The following is a 25,376-nucleotide window of genomic DNA, read 5'->3' as shown; positions in this document are numbered from 1 at the left end:
GGGGGGGGGGAGGGGGCATTCCACCTGTGAATCGTAATGTGGCTATCCTACGCAGAGGTCGGTGGTGGGGGGGGGGGGGTTGCTGAAGGAATGATCGCCCCTGTCTTTTCTGCTATTAGAGGACAGATGAAACGAAAAGGTGTTTGTGGCACATTATGAAGCACAGATCCCTTTAGCTGACGGCGGCGGGGCTGCAGTGTGGCAGAGGAATCTCAGAGCGCCAGTCTTTCCTGGGAGGCAGGATTAATGCATCGGTTTGAAGTGTCTCGTCTCCGCAGCGCTCTGGGGTTACATAGCGAGGCGTGTGCATCCACCTTCCAGCCCCCGCCTGCCGGGAACCTGGACCACCAGAACAAACTGGGCTGCTGCTAGGACTGCATCGCATCCCCCCCCCCCCAACCAACTCATTTTAGCACAACAATCCTGTTTGTTTTCATTTGTAAGCCAACGGCTCAGGAATGGTCCGGCGTTAACGGTGTCCAGCCAGCCGGGGTGAAGGAGCAGCGAACGGAGAGCGCCGTCTTATTTCTCCTCATTTAAATGTGTGTGTGTCTGTGTGCGCGCGTGAAACCGAACGAGTGACGTCAGCGTGGATAAATGGATGAGTGTGGGTATGTCTGATGTTTTTTTTTTTTAGGAGGCTTTCAGGCAATCAAACCAAACAAGCAGCTGCGGAGGAAGCCGAGCGCTCGTTTCCACCGTCGGCCTCTCCCGTGTGCCTCCGTGCACCGATACCGTCAGATGCGTTTTCCTCTCCGTGAACTAAAATACTGTATCTTAAGGGGGTGGGTCAGATACTGCACATCTGTACCAAACTCAGCTCGCTTTAACCCCCCCCCCCTCCGACAGTAATCTCCTGAGGTTCCCCGTGGAGAAAGCCTTTACTGAGACGGTGACAGACTGAAGATGAGGGCTGTTTGTTGTTCACTTTGCTTTTCCCTGTGACTCACCTTATGACTCTTGGGTCGAGGCAGCCGGTGTCACCACATGCATCTAGGAAGAGGCGAACCAGGCGCACGACTTGACTGACAGCTCTTAAGAGGCAGGTTTCGGGCTGAAACAAATCAATATGTCACACAAAAAGAAAAGTTAAAAAGTAGGGGAAAAATGCCTTTGATAATTTCCCACAGTGTGAGATGAAGTAGCGCCTCACCAATAGACCATCCAAAGCCCAAAGATATTCTGTTTGCTATCTTTTGGACTGTTTCTCATCAGTTTGAAGTCAGTCGACAAATCAGGCTATCGACTCGCGGCCGCAGCATTCTCTGGGTTGAGGACTTGGAGATTTATCGTGTTGGAGCTGCTCATCTCAGAAATGTCTACTCTGTCCATTCTAGTTCTGCATCTCCACCAATGTTTTTTTTTCTTCTTGCTTCTCCTCCAATTTCTCCTTCAATTCCTAAAGATAAACCAAAGGATGTCACACAACCCGCCTCCTCCTCCTCCTCGTCAGCACTTCTGCCCTCATTCCCTTCTTACGTTGCACTAATCCATTCTTTAATTACAACAAATGAGTTTTGTTTTTCTGTGTGTGTGTGTGTGTGAGCGAGAGAGAGTGTGTACAAGAGAAGGAAACAGCAAGGCTGTCATTTCTGCTTTTGACAGTGCAGACTGTATTATTTTCTATTATTTTACTAGTAGAGGAGTCGGCCAGCCTGTTCCTTTTTACCTGATGCACAACCTGTTGAATTCCATGGAATATATATGGTATATGATACTAGAGTCATTCCATATGAATTTTCAATCAGCTCTGGCATACATATAATATACAGTATTTATGTATGTACTGTTGATATGATTCGATTTCTAACGAGGCATCTGGATGGAGGCCTGACGCTGTGTGGCCAAGCATAGCAGCACGTGGACCGGGGGTGGGGGTGGGGGGGCTGTCTTTGGGTGGGAATGTGTGGGAGGGCGTTTGATACTTAACTGAGCTGTGGTTAATGTGCCGCCACACTCATTCGTTGCCTTTTATCCTGCAATCTGCAAGTGTTTTACTGTCACTCTGAAAACAAGTAGTGTCAGAATGCGTGTACCTTTTAAAAAAAAACATAAAGAGTACCCGATTGCTTTCTTTCCCAGCAAAATACCCCCCTCCCTCAACATTGGATGATTTTTCATTCATTTTCTAAAGCCATCTTCAACTTTTTTGTCTATTTGATCTTCGAACATAAAATTAAATCCTGATCACTGGGTTTTATTATTTCTATTAACACCCAGATTTAAAGAGTGAATATATATATTATCCTACCGGTACTTTAAATTTTTTCCTTAGTAAGAATATTTTATTATGTCAATTTCCTAAAATGGCATATGCAATATATTTTTAGAGTCACTATTTTTGGAAAATGAGCGCAACAAATTAAGCGCGGAAGCAAAAGCATTATTTTAGATTTCTTTCAAATGATTTTGAAACTTTTGCAGTGTTATTTGAGACCTGACCAAATGAAATAAAGAGGAGAATGAAGGGACTTGATGCCGCCCTCTGACCTATGGTTAATGGTAACGGGCAGCGAGACACTCCCTTCCAGGCCATTTCTTATGAAGCTACATATCTGAACCCAGGAAGCACCGGGCACTCTTTAAGCAAGCAGACAGCCAATGCACAGCGTAGTATTTTTTAAAGATCTGTAATAGCTATATTTAAAGTTTAAAAAATAACTAATTATTTAAATGGTGTAAACTATAAAATATATTATGATTTCAATGTAACTTATTTGGACATCCTGTTTCTTAGCGCTCCAGGATAGAAATGGTCTATTTGTAATTTATGTTTAGAAATTAAATGAGTGGCAATTGTTGACAGAGATGTAAATGTTGTTTAGTTGTAGGGGGGGGGGAGACCAAAGCACACCTTGACAGACAGGGAAGCAGAAGCAGGTGCAAATCAGACACACAAATTGCCTCCGATTCCCATTTGAGATACATTAATAGTGAGATCTGACCTGAGACCTGTGGGAAGCTACGACTTCAAACTCCCCTTCCTAACCTGTCTGACCTTAAGCATGACGTTTGGGAGAATCCCATGGCAACATGGTCACCTGAGCTTTTATTGATTGCCCTGTTAGGGAAAAGAGAGGGAGAGAATCACCTGACAGGATGTACTCACTGCTCCAGGTAAAAGATCACTTTAGACTCTGATCCAAGATCAGTTTTCCTTCTTTATATTTAGCTCACTGTTGCAGAGAGTTTCCGTTCAGGAATTAGGGACTGTGTGAAAATTAGTAGAAAGTGAGGGGTGATAAGGAAAAAAAATACAGTTGCATTACAACATGTGTGATTTATATTTGAAGTCTAACAGTTTTTTTTATCCACACGGAAGAAAAAATTGCGCTTAAGTCTGTCGGGACCAAACTGTGAAGGTCCTTGCTTTTTTGACCCCCACCCGAACTCCACCCTACATAATTTCCATCTGGTTCCTTAATGTAAGAAATAATTCAAACAAATGAAAAAATTCCATCAGGCTTGTTGAAAATGTGTCGATTTTTGTATTTATATTTTAAATGAGTGATCCAACTCAGCTGGCCACTGTTGCCTTTCTCCCAGATGTGCATTGACAGTGTTTGTCCCCTGGAGGGCAGGTATATCCTTCGTGTGCAAGCCGACACATGGCTACGTCCCAATAATGTTCAAAGCCTCCTGTCCTTTTCTTCTTATCTTGCATCCTCCTTTTGTAATGCAGGAACTTGTCCTGGATGTGAAAATGGACATAAAGTAAGCTCAGTAATGACGCTGCCATGAGTCGTCCTCCCAAGTGCTGGCCAGCCCTGCATAAAGCATGGACTAGAGTGTAATTATTTATGTGGCTTCATTTCCTAGCAGCTTTGCATGGACGCGGTTGCATCGTTTGTTGCCATGACAATAAGGTGGAGCCAGCATTGGGGAGACGTTTCTGCACACATAGGTCCACGGTGACCGTCACTGATGACACACAGGAAGTGTGTTTACTCCATGTGTCCAAAACAATATCTGCTGTCTGTGTGCTCGGCATTGATGCTTATTGTCATCATATATTTTGATATATTTGGGGAAACAAATGGGCCGTATTTCGTAAAAGTCTAGATATTTTTGGAGCTTAGAAGCAATGTGTGTTTCAGATTCTTGTCACTTTGTCATTCTCTCTGAAAATCGCTTGGATTGTTTTTTTTTTTGTTTTTTTTATGATGAAATGTATAACATCCCTACTGATTTAATGTTCCATTGAAAGAATATTTATAAATTTTAAGTCCTTTGTGAACTTCCTGTCTGTGTGTCTCCTGATTGCATTGAACTCTCTGTGCCAGCGTTGTGCCTTACAACAGGATGGAAACCGTTCCCACTACAGGTGAATTAATAATAAGTCTCTGAAATTCATCCAGCAGCTGTTATGTTCTACAAACTCCACAGGAGGTCAGTAGTGGGTCACACTTTCTTTGACCTTTGCATAGTGCCAGATAAAACACACAAGTAGCAGAAGAAAGACATGTTTCACCCCTCTCTTATCAGTCTTTCTTTTTTTCCTGTCTCCACACGTCCTCTATCAGCAGAGTCATAATCTGTCTTTGGCCTTCGTCCCTCTGCAGGCCACAGAGCATTAGCAACGTTAGGCTCACCCTCACGTCTCAGGTGTTTAAGGTGTCTGTTACAACGATGACACTCGCCAGTGAGGACGATCGCTGTCTCATGATAATATAACAAGCGGCTGCACTTTGACCTCTCAGCGCTCTAAAGGGCGCCAGTCTTCTGTAAAGCGTGTCTTTATTCTGTCAAGCATCAGGAAGATGAAATGCAGCGCAAAGCACTTTTGTACCTTTTGTAGGGAGGGCAGGACTTTGGCTATGTGGCCAGAAAGCTTTGAAAAAACAGCAAAGAGAAGCATCTGCTGGAGAAAGAATCAATCCAGTGGATGCAAAATGGACAGAAAGCCAGCGCTCACACGGAGGGAAACCCTGACACAATCGCCTAACTGGCTTTTCATCTGCTCCTGTTGTCTTTCTCTGTTGGTCTAATTACCACGTCCGGCTTATTGTCCTCTTGATGACTATAATTAATCAAGTTCTGCTCCCTAATCTCTGCATCTCATCATCCTTGCAGCGCACCAGGGCCGGCCACACCGGATGGTAGCCTGACGTAAGCTCTTTTTGGGTGCGCAATTGTGTGCTTCTCTGCAACTTGCGTGCAACAGCAAATAGTGTAGTCCCACCCTGCTGCTTTTTTTGAAATGCATTCATCAGGAATGTGTGTTTTCTGCGCACACAGATCAGAAATTGTTGCTGCATGTTTGGAGACAGGACTTATGCAATTTATCATTCAGGAAGTTATTACAGCATCTCTAATTTTGAAGATGTGTTCCCCGTGTGAGGCCTTCCTGTCCACTCCACACTGTTATTTCCTCACAGACACACACTGTGGACTCTGACTCTCTCATAGTCATGTCCTTCCCTGAGCTTTAGACAGCTTAACAATTCCGTAATCTGTCCTCTGGCTGACATCACCCTCTCTCCTCCATATGCACCTCGTGGGGGGGGGGGGGGTATGCCGGTTTACGGGAGGTGAATTAGCCCTGCAGTGAGGCATAGGGGACCGAGGGGAAGGTCACAGAATTCACTCTGACATCAGTGGCACAGCACCCTGGACCGGGACGCACACATGGAGGAGTTGTTGGACCAGGGACTGGGGATGGAGGAGACGGACCACGGCCTGCTGAGGAGGCCCTCACTGAAGGAGAACTGCCACAGCGACTTCCTGCTGGCGCCTGACACCGACTCCATTACAGGTAGCGAGCAGAGCAAGTCTAATCGTAAATCCACACAGATTTTATAGTTGTATTTGCTCTTTGCAAATTCTTCCTCATCAATGCAGTAGAAGTGAATGCAAATATGTATGACCTTATTTTTTGGGGTCTTCAAAGAATGAAAACGGATTGAAAGGTTAAATTCTCTGAGAACCTTGTCAAGCCCAAAACAAACTGATAACTAGAGGCAAGTGTCAAAACTCTGATGTGTTCTTTATCAATGAAACTCATCTTTATGATTGAGGTGCAGATTTATCACAAAGTGGGTGAGCATACATGTTGGGTTTGCACAGGTCTACAGGCTTAAATAGATTAGTTATGAGTTGTAGAAGTAAAAATAAAATGAAACCAGACGATTAAAAATGATGTCGGCTTGAATTAATTTTAGATTCAAATGATGTTTCATGTTGCGTGTTGTGACCTCTTATTTTGGGAATTGTGGGAATTGTATAAGGCTATAAGGCACAATTTCTTAAATTGAAAAACATGTATTTTCATTAACATTAAGCCAAATCATCAGGAGTTAACATAGAAATGTTACCCCATCAGACATTATGAAAAATAATTTTGTTGACTACAACTCTCCAGAAAAATATATATACCGGTATCTATTTTTTAGTTAATTTTACATTAAGCAAAGACAAGTATTGTATTAACAACCTCGATTTAATTCTGCTATGTTGGTTGAAAAGTCCTTAAAACATCCTCACATGAGCAGAAAAGAATCTTTAATATCTGTTTTATAACCTCCTGGATACACTCAATGAAAGTGTCACATTATTTATGCCTTGTCTTCGGTGTCAATCTCACTTAACCTGAATCTAAGCAAGTGACACCGGAACACTGGTCCTTTATTATATTCCTCACAGACTAGTTTTTTAGCGTAGTGGAATGTGCCTCTGAAGAGGTTAGGGTAGTACCCTCTCCCCTCAGGGATAGTACTATCAGTGGAATAACAAGTACCGCAAAGGGCCAATTGTGCACACACGGCCTTGACTCAATACGTCAGCATACAGGATGCTAAAGTATGCAGGCAGATGCTGCTCCTTCATTCAAGAGTCACCATCTGCGAGCCGAGATTAAAACACTCCTCTGATTCTCTATGATGTATTTTAATTTTGATTATGCATAACAGGCATCTGAATGTTCAAACTGTTAGCGCTATCCTGCCTGCCCTCACATGTGTGAATAACTGTGTGTGTGTGTGTGTGTTTCTGTTCGCACTATAGCATGAGAGGCATCCAGGGAGCCTGCCTGTGTTTTTCGTGTATCTGAGTTAGCGCAGAGATTGAGCTGTGGGCTGCTAATTCCCTTTTACAGCACTGGGATTATGTATTATTCTAATCCCAGTCCCATATGGGGTGGGTGGAGGTGGCACAAGGATGACGTCACCATGGCCAGGACAAGAGGAGGAGCAGAAAATCACAAGCCTACACAGAGTCACGACAGATTACATCTTGACAGCATGCTCGAGTCCTAATGCTGAGAGTCTCTCGGTTCTGAGAGGGAGAATCCGATCGTCACCATTTAATGAAGAACAGCAAAAATCTGTTTTAACAAAGGAAAACATAAAATAAAATAAACTGAACCTATATTAGCTCATCCCTCCACTGATTCCACTCATTATGTTTCACATCTGATTATTTCTTCTGAATTGATTAGTAGCTTTTAATTGAAGGTTTGATCTGTAGTTAAGATTCATTCCTGCTCTGGAAGTGGGCCTTGATGCTCCATTTTCTTTTCAAGTATCCATTACATTTATATTACTACTACTACTACTACTGTACTTTCTTCTTGTCCCGTGCGGGGTCGCCACAGCAAATCAACCTTCTCCACTTCACCCTGTCCTTTGCATCTTCCTCCCCAACACCAGGCACTCTCATGTCCTCCCTCACTACGTCCATGTATCTTCTCCTGGGTCGACCTCTAGCCCTGTTCCCTAGCAGTTCCATCCTCAGCATCCTTCTACCGATAGAGTCCCCGTCTCTCCTCTGGACATGTCCAAACCATGATGATTTTCCTGCAACAGAGAAATGATGAAGACGGTGAATGGGTGAGGATTGGGCGATAGTAGGGAGGATGAACGGCAGACACAACAGCAGCATGAATGAAGAAAAGGGACAGATGACAGCAGGCTACAGTCCTACAGGCAGAGGAACAGTCTATCTGATTGAATTGACCCAGAACGTTCCACTGCATGGCTGATTCCTGTGTTTTGTTGTTCAATCAGGAACTGCAGCGAAGCATGGGCTGTTGTTTTTATTTATTTGAGCTCTTCCTCGTCTCTATAACCTCCCTGACTCAGTGGATGTGCAGGATGTTTGTTACTGACCACTTTTCAAGATTATTACCAGCACCGCGGCGGAGGTTATGTAATTGCCAGCGTTGGTTTGTCCATCCGTCCGTTAGCAAGATAACTCAAAAAGGTTCTAGACGGCTCTTGATGGGATTTTGAGGAAATGTTGGGAATGTTACCAGGAACAGACGATTACATTTCGGTGATGATCCAGAAGAGATCCTGGATTCTGGATCACTTTGAAATTTTCAGTAACATTGCAGTCAATGGAGCTTCAAAATTTGTTCATCAATATTTCGGTTGATTATTGACCGATGTTTATGGAATTTCATCTGGATCGGATCCGGAATGGAGTCAGGGAAACATTAAAAACCCCATTTCAAGATTCAAGAATCGGTTAAAAATACTTTACTTTTCATGGTTGGTGTGTAAAGATACCAAGAACAATCTAGAACCTTTTGGAGCTAATCCAGATCACCGTGTGGACGGCTCTGCGCTCTCCGAGTGCTTTTCTAGTTTATGCTGTTTTCCTCGCTGCGTCTCCATCTCATCATCATGGCGTGGGGCTTATGTGAGGGGGCGGGGTCAAAGAGGCTCAGGCTGAGGGATTATCATTGTACTCTGCATGCCCACACACACACACACACGCACACACACACACGCAGACAATTTAGGCTGAACCGGACAACTGCTGGGTTTTCAAGTATTATCCGCCCCACCCCCACCTTTACGCAAGCAGACTCCCTCGGCAGAAGGGCTTTAACTGTTGTCATACACATCACTGCATCCCAGAGCATGTCAGGCGACCACCAAGGAAACGTGCGAGGATCAACACATCAGTAACCTCGTCTTTTGCTGTGGGTGCTGAAAACCAGGGCAGACGAAACACCAGACCGGCCGCTCCGTCAGTGAGTTTGTGTCGTACTGAAAAAGATGAGATCTTAAAAGACACCGGCCACTGGATTAAAGTCAAAATGGAGGGAGACTCGGCACATCTTACTGGAGCCAGAGGACAGACAACCGAGAGCGTGTGCTCCCAAGAGGAGAGGAAGAAAAGGAGGACGTCTGGGATGGTGGAGGAAGGCCCCTCCGGCCAGCAGGAGCAGCCTGATTGCTCATCAGCATCCGGTTCCGCCTTTGGTATCGTTCTCTCAACTCTTATTGATCATCGCCAGGAAAATTGTAAAGTAGAAAGAAGTTGATTGAAAGACAAATTCTAGCACGTTTTGTGCATTTGTGAATGTGTGTACATGTACCTTTGTTTAGATGCTGCTGATGACAGTGGGGATGATCTGCTGTGTCCATCTGTGCTGTGACCTCATTACATTGATTTTTGCTATAAGACACAATCAGGGGATGTTAAAAACACACACACTCCTTTCTCTGAATGTATTTAAATGATGTTCAGTAAATCAAAATGTTTTTTCTTTGATGTTAGTTTATTTTTCTCTGCATACAGTTGAATGACACATTCTTATTTTGTAGCAGGTGGTTCTGGTTTCATGACGTAGCAGTTCTTATTACACCTCACGCACCTTTTCCTCGATTATTCCTGCAGATGACCGCAGCTCCGCAGCTAGCGGCCTGGACGTGGCTGACCGGCTGACCTATCTGGAACAGAGAATGCAGATGCAGGAGGATGAAATCCAGCTGTTGAAAATAACTCTGACTGATGTCCTCAAGAGGCTCAACATCTCTGAGGAGCATCAAGCAGCTGTCGCCACTGCCGGCAGGAGACCATTGGGCGCAAAAGGTGAGCAAAGATCTGTGTGCGCCGTCGCCCACGTGCCGATTTGGGGTTTAAAGTGACGCTATGCTTTCTTCATGTAGACTTAACTGTGCAGTTGAGAAAACGCGGATTAATTTAATGAAATGTTGATGCTGCTTCCGAACAATAACGAGATGCCTTTATCACTACTTGTGGGCCAATAAACATGCCTATTTTTTACTGCATAACTCAGAAATAATAAGTTATTTAATGTTGTTTTATGCTCACTGAGCATCTTTGACATTATTCTGGAGGAATGGATGTTGGTTATTTGATGACGTCATACGAGTGCATCCTCCTGTGTGTCCCTTCAGGCAGGCCGGTGTCTCTCGGTCTGCCCTCCAGAACGCCCATGGTGACCTCCAGCGCGGCCTCCCTGAAGAAGAGCTCCACGGTGCCCTCTAGCGCCACATCAAGGAACTACAGCCCAACGCCATCCAGCAGGTAAAGAGAGAAACCACCGTGAAACAAGACATCGCTCTTCATGAAACAAACATACAAACAAATAAAACTACTGCACACGTTATTAATGGAAAACTGTTCTAATGAAGCATCTCATGACGGAGCATCACCCTCAGACCTCGGGCCTCGCTATCTAATGAGCAAAAGCAGTCCTGGATGTTTGGTGGTTGTTTGACACTCACCTTTATTTCAGAGCAATAAATCCGTGAACCACTCTCGCAGACGTCTTCCCCTCGACTACCTTTGAAATGATGCTGCCATTAGGGAGCATTAGTCAAATAGAATGATTGGTTTTCTCTGCTGTACCTTAATGTGCTATTTCTCTAGCTGGCGTAACGCTGATATGATTGCACAATGAGAAATAAATCGACATTCACTTAAGGCTGCTTGTTTAGCATTAACTCAAAGTGGGAACCATCGTCATCACCACAACATCATAAAGAACACTGGTTGATTTCCTTCAGCGTTCACCGCCCTGTTCCCCTTCACTGATGAATCTCATCTCACGCTCTGTACCATCCTGGTCTCCCCCCCCCTCATGATATAATTCTGTCTTCCGTTTAGAACCTTTTTTCTCCTTCAGTTGCTTCACACCTCTCAGTCATTTCTGGAAGTGGCATTGCTTGATTTAATTCATTTATATCACATCGATTTGCAGTAAAAGTTGCTAAAACAACCCACCCAACATTACATTAATATAACATCAGATTTCAGAATGAAATGGGAACCATGAATGTGTAGTGCTGACGGAAAGCCCACATCACTGAAGGGAGAAAGCTGCTTTATGTTCACGAGAATGTAATCGGCCTAGCTCCACTGGGATTTCCCCAGTTAAACAACCAATTAAACAACTCCTTAATTAATAATTCACATGTGATTAATATAATGTCATTTCAGGCAAGGGGGTTTTCTGAGTAACATGTTAAAATGTAATAAATGTAATGATATTTACATTTCAACACAGGGTATTAAAAATGGTCAATAAGAAAATTTGGCAAACATAAGCAAGACTTACTGGGAAAAATATTTCTCATCTTCCAGGAAAGGTTTGACAAACATTACTGTGACATGAGGAAAAATCCACATTTGCTTGCTTGTACATTGATTAGGGTTTTATGATATACTTATTGTTTATGGGTCTCAATTACAGAGGTTGGGAGACATTTTCCTATAATAAAAAATAGTTAAAAAACAAACAAGCCACGATCTAGATAACTGTTGCCCCCCCCCCCCCTCCAGTGGCGTGAAGAGCCCAGTGGGAAGTGTGAAGGACAGTCCATGGAAGGCTGTTAAATCACGACCCACCTCTGCGGCCTCCACCTCCACCTGTAAGAAACCTCAGGAAGGGTAAGAAGATGTTTTGTTTGTTCTGTTCAATGAATAAAATTTACATCTTCACAAATCTCAAGAAAGTAAAAAATTCTTCTGCCAATTTTTTATTTACTAAACAGAAAAAAAAAAATCAAACGGCCTTGGTGTATTTTATATTTGAATTAAATCAGCAAGTGTCTAAATAAGATGTGAAATACTCTGACGTGCTCAAGCCTGCTACTGATCCAATCCAATTGACTTCTTGCACCTTTAAATTCTTTCCTATACTGCTGCGTCAAACATCTTTATTTTCCACGCAGGCTGCACTCCTCGCAAATGAATGCTTGCATAAATTTCGACACATTGTTGCCGATCAAGTCAGAATCAGTTCTCTCAAGTTGCGTCGTTTATGTCCAACTTTGAAACATCTCGAGACGGATGATTAATCTCAGAGCCAGGACAGCCCGAAAACTGACGAGACAAACTGGACTGCTGAGCTATTGTGTCTCTATGTCATGTCTCTATTCATGTTGTAACTGCTTTCTTTTCATCAGAGTCACTTTCTTTTTTTTTATTTTCACAGCAACAAACCTAAGGAAGCTGCAGACAGTGTAGGTAAGTATAGGCATTTTTCTTATTTCCATACTGATGTGTTTTTATCTGGCAGTCAGTCTCATAACAAGGAGGTGAAACAGCCGCTGCATGAACCTCTAATAGCAGAAAGAAAGCAGACTACATTTGAACGGAAAAATATTTTTCTGCTTGCGTGTTTTCTTCTTCTTTTATTTTGTAGGAGCAAGGCAGGTGACGCACTGCAAAGGTAGGATTCATCCCTGACACTGTAGCTGAATGCATTCAAAGGTCGCTGTTATTTTATGAATAGCCATTATTCTTTTGCTTCTCACCATGACTTGTGTTCCATTCCTCACCCTGTGCACCCCATATTTTTCATTTACACCCTTTATAAATATCCATTCCAAACCTTCCCTGCTGACCATCCTCTCCTCGGTCCATCCTCCACCTCACTTTGCCCTTCACTTAGTGACTATGCAGATCTATTTGAGCCCCCTCGCAAGAAAGACTGGGTCTTCTGAGACGGCCAAATCTGCAACAGCAGCAGTGCCGGCTAAGAGCAGGCCCGCGGCCACGCCTCAGGCAAAAGCGGGCAGCAAGACCCAATCGAGGAAGACATCCCCGTCCTTCACGTTGAGCCTGCAGAAAACTGCCACCAGCCAGAACTCAATGCAAGAAGCTTCCACCTACAAGAGTCACATCAAATCACCCAGCCAGTACTTTCAGATTTGCTACTGAGGCGAGCGGGCCGGCCGGCCGAGGAGTCCTTGCTGAATAAATCCAAACTAGCTGCCGAAAGCTTTAACTAATGTCTGAAACAAACTCTGCAAAGAATAATAATTTTCATTGGTGGGGAAAAAGCAAGAAATGAATGTTTAAAATGGGATTCAGTTTTTCCATTCACAATTAACTCATTGAGTGCCAGCCACCTTCAACTCAGCTATACGCTGAATGCCGCAGTTTTCGCGCATTTTCCCCGATTTCCCAAGCCCCACAGGATATTCTTTACTGTGACTATGCAAACGCTGAACGTATACAAATAAAAGATTAAAGTATCTTCCGTCATCAGAAAGAAAAAGTGTGTGATCCTCAAAGAGTTACTTTTTAAACGATGCGTCTTCGGCCTCAGTGTTAACGTCGCGTTGTTTCAGTGGATGCCGGTGTTTACTCTAAACGTTCTCTCTCGTCGCTCCCTCTATGAAATGTAGAGTTTGTGAGTGAGGACGTGTGTCTCGTGGTGTCTCTGAATGCTGGCTGGGATGGACGAGGGGATCTGTGTTTGATGTCAGTGAATCCGTCACCAGCATGTGTGCTGTGACGTTTGTATTTTAGTATAGTTAATGTTTCTTTTTGAGGGTGACTAATAAACAGGACGTACCAGAATCACTGCAAAAGGCTCCTTCTGGTTTGTGATCATCATTATTCTTTCCCATTAAGTGTTTGTCTGTATTTACGCAGTTAGAAAACATCAGCGGATGTAACAATTTCCACTCCCACTATTAGAGATGGTAATGCCTCATCGACCCATCACTAGTGATGTTACGAGGTGTGCCGAGGCTTCGAAGCGTGCGTCGAGTAATGAAGGAGGCGTTTCCGGGAGGCGTCCGAAGCCTCACTGTCACGCAAGTTTGACAGCATCATAAGGAGAGAATTATTTTTTTATGCAATCAAATAAAAAATGAATTTGCAACCAAAATAATGACGTTGATAGATAATGATTGTTTACCGCTACTGGTAGCCATGACCCTGTTCCAACTTTATTCTAACAATTAAATTTAGCACGACTAATATTTTTTTTTTTTTTAAAGCTCATGTTTGAGCTTTTCTTTGGAATTTTATTCCACAGTATTTACATTTATATTAAAAAACAGACTTGCTAATCATTGCCTTCTGTTTAATTGACATTTTCCATAATACCTGGTCTGTGATGCACAAATCAACTTTTTGTATTAACGTTAGAATCGAGTGGAGTGTGACGTGCCCAGCGTCATGCCCTTTGTGCACTATGACGTCCCCTGCCGGTGAGAAGGCAGCACTGCTCGAGGTTTTTATTTGAACGCTTGAGATGCTGCGTGATCAGAACGCGGTGCTGTGGAATGTTGAAGAGCCGTTTGTGTAACTGTTAACAAAAAAACAAACAATACACGTGTTTTATTTTGTTAAATCTATTGTTGGCTATCCTCCACGTTTGTGTCACGTTTCACAGAATGAACAACATATCAGAACAAACGTTTTAAAACACATTTTGTTTATCTACATTTCAATATAATACAGCCCACAAAAAGTGGTCACTTCAAATAGAATATTGTGTCATATATTGTATAATACTTTGATGCATAATACCCGAAAATTAATAACTTATTATTCACCTCACTTCTCGCAAATATAAATGGAGTTTATATTTGAGCGTCCCCTGCGTGACGGAATCAAGTCGGGACCTCTGTGGAGATTTGGCCGCTTGTTTATCCTCCCATGTGAGGAATCGGCAGCTGGCCGCTGCAGACAGAGACAGATGTTGGCCTGTCCATCCCGGCTGCTGACAGGTGTGTGCGTGTGTGTGTAGGTGTGTGTGTGTGTGTGCGTGTGTCGGGAGGATAATGTCTGTCTCTCCCTTTACAGACTGTATAAATCTGTAAAATGTTAGAGACAAAGTTGACAGCGGTGCCGCATTACTTACATAAAGAAATGTCTCCTGCAAATATTAAAACTATTATAAAAAAATCTATAAACGATTTTTGATTATATATATAAATATGTATACAACTTTGATTCTGTATATTATTACATTAACATAAGTTATTATAATTAATAATAGATTATTTGCGCACAACGCACAGCAGCTGCATCAGCTGACCGACGGCACTACCGTGCAAAAAAAACACCAAAACTTGAGTCCCCCCCCCCCCCTCTCTCTCTCTCCCCACATCCAGCCCCCCAGTGGTTGAAGGGAATAAAGATGGCACCTGAGAAGCCGCTGTCTGCCACTCCGCCCGGCTTCTCGTCCTGCGGACAGCGGCGCGCTGCCGCCTGAAATGGCCTCGACCGAAACAGCAGCCACCTGAACAGAACTGTGTTTTATTGTGTTTTATATTTTATTGTATTTTATTTTTTAGAGGCAGACCTGGACACTGTGGCCATCTGTGTAGCATTCCCCCACACCCTGCCGCCTCTTCCACGCGCAGCATCTGCACAGCCAGCTGCAGGCTCCACCGGCAGCAACCGGGGGTTCTTCCAGTAACCCCCACCCCCCCGGATCCGGATCGCTCTAAGGACTCAAGGACAAAGCGCTGAGCAGACAGAAAGCATTCATCTCATTCAAGCGGCCGAGGGAGGAGGATGAGGTAAGCAGAATCACGCGTCGCTCGTTGGCAGACCGCCGCTCTGCGCGTTATTATGGGATGTTCAGGGACATGAGGTGAAAAGGAGAATCCCGTTCTGAGCGTCTCATCGGCAGGTCACCTGTTGGCCGACAGAATATGGACCTTTAAGTTGACGTGCGCGTCGTGCTATATCTGACTCCAGCTCGCGCGCTGAGGAGCATCACATGGAGGCTGTCTGCAGTGAAAAATGAGGGGTTGTCATGGAAACGAAATTGCGCGTGCAATATTGTCTTAAGCATGTGGGTACCTAATCCCGGACGCGTCGGAGACGAGTGATTCTTCAAAGCGTGCACACGTGTTTCAATCTGCTGCGCGTGCGCGGTCAAAGACTGAGCCGAAAATGCGCGTGCACGCGACACATTTCATCTCAGCGCGCACAGACGCCAGCGCCCGTTCGAACAGTTGTATTTCAGAGCCTATTAGGAGACGGCTTACTAGCCGGGGAGCCAGATGAACAGCCAATCAGCTGCAAGATAGCGGCTACATTGACGTGGGTGTGGCTCCAGCGCTGGGCAAACGTTCACGTTAATGACAGCAGCTCGACTGATTGTGCTGGTGATGTCACGTGTCAAGGTTAAAGTGGGATGCGATGATGCCCACCGGCACGCAGCAGGTCAGCGTGTCGGTCCCCATCCTCAATCGTCACTGATTGGGGGGGCCGCTGGGGGGCCTGCATCACACTGCGTTTACCACACAATAGAAATAGAAAGGGAAAACACAGCATCAAGACACAACAATTAAAATGATTCATCAATCAATAAATACAAAAGTTCCAGAGCTTTACTAAGTTTTATCAGTTTTGTTTTCCAAATTACATTTTCCAATATGTTTACATATGTTGGCTGAAATGTAAATAAATCTGCTCTCAGAAGCGGGCGATTGCTGACTTTTTAATCCACACCTGTCATCAGGTCAGACTTTCATTTTCTCCATTACTTTGGTTTATCACCAAAGAAAAGCAGAACTAAGGAGATTCTTTTAAAGCTCAGTTTGGGTTATTTATTTCATCTTTGTGCACATTTTCTGAAAGCTTGCAGGGTATTGCAGAAATGGACACAATGAAGCTGCACCCAGGAAATTGCTTGGGGCGGTGTCACCATAATTTAAGCAAGACATAGCATATTGGAATGTTTTCAGTGTCAAATCAAATCAATCAGTCAACAACTAAAAATGCTTTTTTTTTTTGGTTCAGTTCAGAACTGAAACAGCTTCTTGGTCGAGGGGGCGAAATGTCTCCAAGCTCTTCCTACAAGTCCCCGACAGAAAGTCTGCCGTGACCTGGATGATTGGAATCTTCACAGATGTTCTTTATGGCCTCACATCTGCATGCTTCTTGCTGTTTTTTGACTCTTTGCTGTCCTCCTGTGGTCGCTTCTGTGACTGACCCCGACCGTCTCATGAAGGATTTGATGTGTGGGGCTCAGCCCGCAGTTCCCTCCCAGCTTCACCAGACGCATTGTGTTCTGAAAGTGGAATATGGGCGCTATCGATCCAGCATCGCCGCGGCGGCTTAATGTGCATTGACAGGAGCAGTTGGTGGTTTTTGCTAGTGACCCATATGAATACCACCACTGTGCTACGTTAATGCAGCACAAGGGCAAACAGCTGATGCTCATTTAAACCAACAGGCAGGCAGATACGAGGCAAGTTAATTGAAGTGCATGTTTGGATTCCTGTTGCAATAAGTGGTGCAACAAATCTTGTGTGCAGCTGGCCGCTGACCCGAAATAAGTCCAAATGTCTTGCTTTATGGCGATGCCTTCAAGTCTTCACTGCGTAGAGAGTCGTGCTGGTGGTGGAAGGTCGGGTTTCTCATTTGTTCTCAGTGCACAGCTGTGAGATTCAAAGCTTTTCCACAGTGTTTAAGTTTATTTTTTTATTTTTTTTGTTCCAGGGATGTTGGACATTTTGAGTAATTTTGAGCCGCAGGATATCAAAAACATTGAGCCACCCGACATTCTCTCAAACAGCCTTAGTGAACATGGCATTGTTTAGTAATGTTTAGCGTCCGTAAAATGTCAGAGGCTGCTCTGGTGAATAGTTTAAACCGCTGTAATACATGTTTTATATGAATTATAGGCCTGTGTTTATGTGAAAGGGGTCAGTCGTGGTGACCTTGCAGGTTTCATCACCCCTTCCCTCTCTGCCTTATGGAGTTGTAGCATCCTTGCAATGTGTTTTTCCCACCATGCAGAAGTTTCAGAAATAGAAGTCGCAAACCTCCCTGCTCTCTACAAATTCCAGGCCGAACACACAGAAACAGCGTCTTTAGCTCTAAAAAAAAATACAGATTGTTTCACAAGTCTCTGCCTCTCTGCTGGATGTGTGTTAATAGGGGACAATTGGCAAACAATTTAGCCATCAGGACTGAAGAAGTGAAGTTTCAGCGTGCAAATTAAGAAAACCTGTTGATGCATGTTGCGTTCCAAATATGACTTGAGTTCATTAGTAAGTATTGACTCCCCACTATTGATTACACAAGCTTTTGTGGAACACTTAAGGTGAAATTAATAATGTAGTATAACTTCATTGAACCAATAGAAAGCATTTAGGAATTTAGGAATTTAGGCAAACTTACATTTCCAATTCCACATCAAATGTTTTGAATACTTGGACTTATTTTTGCATCAGTTGTGAATGCATTAAAGAAAACAACAAGCTGGACACAAGCTGGATCACATTAATGAGGAAAGACTCGTGCCGAGTATATCTGCAAAACTCCCTGTGAGGTTTATTGTCCACAGCGTGATGGACATATTTGTCATGTTTGAATAATTAAAAACACGTGTTTGCCTCTGCCAAGGAGGTTCTGTTTTCATGGCATGTGTTTGTCTGTTAGCAGGATTAGACAAAAAAACGACATATTTTCGCTTTAGGGTGGCCATTTTTAAAAGCACACGTGTCTTATTGCAATTTGAATCAGGCCTGGATTTGATTAAACGGGACTGTTTGGCTTTTGCCGGAGGTTTGAACTCTACTGAGTTAAGGTTGTGGTAAGAATCGCTGTGCTGTTAACCCTGAAATATCTGAAGGCGTCTTGGAGCTGACTCCAGGCCTGCTGTCCCGTTATTGATGTGCTCATCGTCCAACCGGCTCGACTGACCTCCATGCGACATCTGAGCAGCGCCAGAATGTAATCCTTCATGGGCTGCGAGTTAAACCACACGGGTTTCACTTTAACAGCGTTCAAACACGGGGTTGAGTCTGTCGGCTAAAAGCTGCAATTAACTATGACATTATTGTTGGCTATTATAACATTCAGATTCATTTTGAACTTTTAAGCCACTTGAGAAGCAAATTCATGGGAAAAAAACAAGATATGAGAGAAGATGAGAAAAGAAAAAAAATGTCCACTTGCCCAATAAAGATTAATGGACTGTCCCTGGTGGTCTCGTGGTTAGGATCTGGAGTTGCTGCGGCCTGGGTTCGATTCCTGGTCAGGGAAGATTTACTTTGCTGTTGTAATGACAACAAAGACCTATTCTATTCTATGTGTGTATTTATATATTATAGAAGCTGCAGCTTACAGATTGTGCCATTCTTCATTCATTCATCCATTTCCTTTCCACTTTACTGCTTTGCGGCTCACGGGAGTTGCTGGAGCCTATCCCAGCTTGCTATGGGAAGAGAGGCAGGGTACACCACAATTTAGAGTCATCAGTTCACCTAAATGGTTTGTTTTTGGAGGTGGGGAGAAACCGGAGTACCCGGAGACACCCCAGTGGAGAACATACGAACTCCATTATGCCCTTGCGCAATACTGCAGCCTCTTTTGTCATCATGCAATATGGCAAACACAAAAATAGTGAAGGGTATATCTACATTCAGTATCAGGTGTGAGGTCATGTGTCTTGTCTCTGTATAATAACAGTTCTTTGAATCAGGGGGGGTTCTAGGATCTGACCTTTGGGGAGGCTCGGCCCACATAAGTAGGACAAATGTTTGTGTGTGCAGAATTTTTGTGCCGCGTGACTGCGTGAGATGCACATGGCAGAAGATTGTGCCGACAACGTTCCGGCACATCAAACATTCCCGTACTTGTTTCATCATGCTCATCATTTGTGCGGAACTGTAGATGTTACAGAAAGATGGGGCCAATCGGCAAACTGCTACGAGTTAGTTAGAATAAAGCAGACGAGGATGTACTAATGTAGAATTGGTGCATTTATTCTTATTTAGTCACAGAAGACTTTAGAGATAGCTAAGCTTCACAGTTGCATTCAGCGTACACAAACATGCACATACCCAAAATGCACCATGATTACACCATACAGAATCGCACACATAGAAACAGATTCCAGATAGGAAGCCCCCCCCCCCCCCCCCCCGTGTGGGTGGGAACAAGATAGATAAAACTAGAGCTCTCCTTTAGTGCTGGGTTCTTCTATTAATCAAAACTTTGGGCATCTGCAGCAGATGATGCTTCAATTTTTAGCATCAGGAGCTGCAGACGTGTGTGTGGTTGGGTGTTAGACAGAGTCATGTCTTAGTGAATGAGAGAGAAATGACGCACTCCCTCCCCTCTTGATCCCCCCCCCCCCCTCACTCTAAATCTCTTCTCACCAGCTCCCATTTGCATGTGGTGTAATTACAATAATAGGTTCATGTGAGTCAGACAGCGGCTGCATGTGTGTCTGTTGGTTCGCAGCTGCAATTCGTTCTCTGGGCCTGAGAGGATGAGCCACTGTGAGTTAACTGAAGAAGACAGGAAACGTCAGGGATCCTTAACCTACTTTGTGTCACACCTCTCACATGCAATCCCTTTTCTTCATGCTTTGCACTTTATCTTGTGCCGTGTGAATGCACGCAGGTGGATTGTGGGTATTTCTGGGGATGAAATGAAACAGAAGTCAGATTGGGTTATGCAGAATTACATCAGCGGATATCAGCAGAGTGAGCTGTGCTTAAAAGAGACTATTTCTGGGATGTACAATAAACCTGATTTATTGGAAACTAGAAAAGCACCACTCAGAGAGCGCAGACCTCCGCCAAGCAGATCATCCCCTCCTAATTGGATTTACACCGTCCATATGGTGATCTGGATCATCATCGAAAGGTTCTACATTTTTCTTGGTATCTTTACACACCAACCATGAAAAGTAAAAGTGAATCAGAGTTGATATTTTGGGTAACGAAAATGTCAAAGTGATCCATAATCCAGGATCTCTTCTGGATCATCTGTTCCTGATAACATTCCCAACATTTCCTCAACATTTCATCAAAACCATCCGTAACCTTTTTTTGAGTTATTTTGCAGACAGACAGACAGAGAGACAAACATCTATCTATCTATCTATCTATCTATCTATCTATCTATCTATCTATCTATCTCTTTACATACTGTATATCCAGCTGGTTTACATTTGAGTCACATTTCACCGACCAACAGAGGAATCTTTGTTCTCCTTTCTGTTAATGATCCAGTGAAAGCTGTCGGATCAGTGATGCCTGTGTGTGAGTTTATCTCTAGAGCTCCACCCAAGCCCGGCATGCCACCTCAAATCATATGCGAGAAAAGACGACAGCCATCAGATGAATTAAACTCTGACGCTCCTCCCCTCTGCCTCCCCCCCCCCTTCCCCTCCATCTCTCCGTGTCGGTTTATGCATCCTCGCTTTGGCCAATCCTGCAGCCTTGTAGAGGAGAGAGGGAGGGGCAGGACCAGCAGCCTCGGGGGCCGGCGGCTCATCGGTCTTGTCACAGCTGGGAGGGGAGGATGGGAGGGATGGAGAGAGGAGGAGGAGGAGGAGGAGGAGGAATGAGGTGAGGGAGAGGGAGGAGGAAATCCAATGAGACACAGAGAGGAGCGGCAGCGCGAGGGCAACGCCTCAAAGCACCGGGACTCTCACTCCATCTCCCCCCATCTCTGAAGCGTAAAGAAAACAAATTCACCCATTCAGTCTCTCGTCTGTGGCCGAGGACGGCTCCCATATATTTTAGCCTCCCCTTCCCTTGTAGTATTTTTTCCTTCGTCTAATTTTGCATCTCTACCAGCCAAAGAAATATCTCAAACCAGGATTAATTTTTTGTCATCTTTACCATATTTTCCTGGAGTCATCTTTGTTCCTCACTGCTCACTGTGTTCAGCGGGTGCCAGTGGGGCAATAGGTTAGTGTGCCTGTTAAGTGCCAGGCAACAAAGGTGATTGAATGTTCCCTTCCCGGTGGAGAGGAGGAGAAGGGGGGATGCCTTCCTGCTGCTAGCGCTCTGTAGCCCTGCAACCAGTTGTTGGAGAAAGTGGCTTGAGATGTTCCTCCTGAACTCTGGCTTTAAGCGACACTTTGATTGACCAAAGTCAAGAAAGACAAAGGAAAAAACTGGCCTGTCTTTTTGTTCTTTTCTTTTCTTTGCAATTGTGAAACTGAGCTGAACCGTGCGTCTGCTCTGTGTGGACGCCATGGACATCAACCTGCAGCCGCACCGCTTCTACTTCCCCCAGATCTACTGTGCTGAACCGGGACAGCCGCAGCTCACAGAATTCAAAGTCAGGTAGGCATCCAGTGATGGAAAAGGTTATCGGAATGTTCCAGCAAGGCTGAGCGAGAACGATGGAGATCCCGAGGCCTGAGGTCGGATTTCCCCTCTTTCCCTTTTGATACAGCAAACATTTAGCTCGAGCTATCGTGATTCCACAGATCTCCAGATTGCTGCTGCACAGAAACCGTTCTGTGTATGACGAGTCCCTGCTGTGTGTGGACGGTTGCCCTTGCAGGGGGGGGGGGGGGGGGGGGGGGGGGGGATGGGGCTGCATGCTAATGTGTTAGCTAGCTGTGCAGAAAAGTGTTCTCCTCCCTGGAGAAGCAGAGGGCATTGATGGGCTATGCACAAGCGTGCCAAGTTTGGACAGACGGGGTGACCGTGCTGCAGTTGTGTTATGTCTGCCATTCTGTAGCCGCTGTCGTCGTCTTGTTGCCCGCCTCTGTGACTCTTTTGTTCTTCTATTTACGCCTCTCTTTTCTTTGCCGCCACTCTTCCCTTCCAATCAATGTTGGAAGTGCTCAGGGGGCCTCGTAGCGTCCACCAGCCGGCACCCGCTCTGTTTGCACAGGGCTTGAGGACGCATGCTCAGATAAGCAACAGATTCCCCCCCCACCTCCCGCTCTTTGTCTTGTTGAGATGTGATTGTGCCGGATAGAGCTGTTGCATCCAGGCGTGCCAGACGTCCCGATGCGTGACATCCATATAAGGAAGATGTATACGTTCCATTCATTTACGTGTTTCACTTTTTATACCATCACGCATCCATGCATCTGTGGTTGGAGGCGCCCTCGTAATCTTGTGTGCGATACGATTGGCGATTCCTCCGCTAACAGCTCTGATTAGTGCAGCTTTAAGGGACTCAGCCAGACTTTTCTCCACTAAGCGGCTTTTAGTTTGGCAAGTGCTCCATGCCGGAGCAGCTTTATGGGGCTACAGGCGTGTCACTATCGCGGCCTGGCCTGAGCTCCTTGATGACTCCACGGGAGTCCAAGGGCATCACTGCTTGCATGACATCACCAGAAAGAGAGCAAGGGAATCTGTGTAGCCAAGTTGGCCTGCGTGTATCTACTTTATTTAAGTTCCTCCCAAAATTCGTCTTATTTTAAACAGTAACGTGCGACACTAAATATCACAACCACGCTATTAAACTCATGTTAGTACCTCACAGTGTGATCAAAAGCAAATTTCAAAGTGGTTTAAGCCTCATGAACAATTAAAGAGGCTTGAAACACAGCAGCCCTGCCTTAGTGACCCTGTGGGAAATGTCCACGTCAGCAAACAACAGGAAATGTCAGCAAATATCAGTGTTTGATGTGTCACGCATTTCCGGCTCTGGGGAAAAGAGAGGGAGAGGGGGCAATCAAATGGAGAGAGAGGGGGATGGTGAGAAAAGCTAGGGATGGAATTGTAGAAGATTGAATGTTTAGATTTTAAAAAAAATGAGAATAACTTGGGGATGATTTTTTTTTTGGTGGGGATTTGTTTTTGTGCGCTCCTTGGAAGAACCTTTAGAAGGGATGCTGGGATGTTAGCGCCATCCTGCGCTCCATGCTAATGGCAGTAATCTTAGCCACAATATAGCCAGATAACCATGACAACCAGCACTGACCAATCCACAGCAGCTCACAGACACATACAGAAATGCACACAAACACACACACACTTAGAGGCCTTCTGCTTTATTGCCTCGTGAAGCTTCAAGCAGAGAGCCAGCCATCTTGGAAATGTGTTGATGTCATGTGTGTGGCTTTATATTACATTTATCCTGTACAAGAGCGCATGTTTAAAAAAAATGGACCTCAATATATTATAAATAAATAAGTGCCTCTTCTTTTTTGGCCTTTTGTTGACAAAAATTACAAAAGATTGTAAAATATTTGGAATGCTACGTATTTTCCTTTCTCTGTCAAACAGAAATATTTTTGTTAAAAGTATTGAACAAAACAACTAAAGATAAATTGCCTGTTTTCGTTTTTGTTGTTTACAAAAACGTAACCAGGAGGCTAAAGCTAAAGGTTCTTTCTCTCTGCTCAGCTAACACTGTACATTACTACTCGTACTACTACTACTACTACTACTAATACTGTACTTTCTTCTTGTCCCCTGAGGGGTCGCCACAGCAAATCAACCTTCTCCACTTCACCCTGTCCTTTGCCTCGTCCTCCCCAACACCAGGCACCCTCATGTCCTCCCTCACTACGTCCATGTATCTTCTCCTGAGTCGACCTCTAGCCCTGTTCCCTGGCAGTTCCATCCTCAGCGTCCTTCTACCGATAGAGTCCCCGTCTCTCCCCTCTGGACATGAGCATAGAATAAAATAAGATTTAAAATGTCAAACAACGGGACCATGACAATTCACCTTGAAAGCCTCTGATTTAAATAGAGGAGCCGCTTGTAGCCTAATGTGTGTAGCTTGAGGATTATATCTTGCAATGATGGAAGGGCTGTTTGCTTTTTCAGGATTCCCAGAGGAGACGTAATTTGTTCTCTCATTGCGATGCAGCTTGACAGATTAGGGATGGAGTCCATCACATGCACGTCAAGCATAATAAACCACTGCTGGAAATGTTGCTAAATATTCTGGGTCGTTGAATACACTGACAGATGATTTGTGGCACAAGTGGGACCTACAAAAAACCACATGTCTGATATGGTGCTGTGCAGGGGGGGGGTCATTACAGATGCCTTCAGAATTAAAATGACTCTCAGGCAGTATTGTAGCCTGCAATGGAAAACACTTAACCTAATGGCCTTCAGCAAACGCTCACTTGTTCACACATCATGAGCTTTGCCTGTGAGTGTGAGGCGCCACAGTAAGGAGCAGCAGCTAAATGGCATGGCAGTGAAAGGAGATGCTCAGCCTCAGGGATTCGTTACCTTTTATTCTCCTTCCTTCTCTGGTTGCAGGGACGAGGACGTCTGCCTTAACGCTCCAACGAAGCTCTCACCTACACTTTTTGTCTCTGCTGGGACATTTTCTCCCTCTGCCAAATAGAGACACATGCATTTTTTAAATCCACCTCCACTCTTTTCGATGCTGCCTGCCTCTCAGACTTGTCACATTTTCATCTCTGTCCCTTGTTTCACCCTGAATTTTCATCTCTTTCTCTCTCCTTCTCGGCATGGGGTCCAAGCATCTCTGCACCTGAACGTAATTTGCAGTTGGGTTGATAGGGAGAATGACTGACCGCCACACACCATTGGCTGTAGACTGAGATTGTCCTCTAGTATGTTTATGGTGCACGTCCTCTCAGGTGGAGGCTCAGCAGAAAGACCTGGGGGCGACAGACTGTATATTAAACGTTCCAGGAAATGGTCATTAAACTGAAAGCA

General features: G+C 44.5%; 1 protein-coding gene across 1 annotated transcript; it reads left to right on the top strand.

Moving 5' to 3' along the window:
- The first annotated feature begins 36 nt into the window (after nucleotides 1-36).
- Nucleotides 37-12,921, top strand: LOC137909601 (echinoderm microtubule-associated protein-like 1). The gene is made up of 8 exons (XM_068754065.1): nucleotides 37-57; nucleotides 5,599-5,755; nucleotides 9,628-9,822; nucleotides 10,152-10,281; nucleotides 11,539-11,646; nucleotides 12,194-12,225; nucleotides 12,404-12,430; nucleotides 12,653-12,921. Exons 1-8 carry the CDS (start codon nucleotides 37-39, stop codon nucleotides 12,919-12,921), a joined length of 939 nt encoding a protein of 312 aa, XP_068610166.1.
- The last annotated feature ends 12,455 nt before the right edge of the window (nucleotides 12,922-25,376 follow it).

The sequence above is a fragment of the Brachionichthys hirsutus genome, chromosome 20 (assembly GCF_040956055.1).
Source record: "Brachionichthys hirsutus isolate HB-005 chromosome 20, CSIRO-AGI_Bhir_v1, whole genome shotgun sequence".
Lineage (NCBI taxonomy): Eukaryota > Metazoa > Chordata > Actinopteri > Lophiiformes > Brachionichthyidae > Brachionichthys > Brachionichthys hirsutus.
Note: the sequence above shows the minus strand (reverse complement) of the source record. Positions and strands in the feature narration are given on the sequence as shown.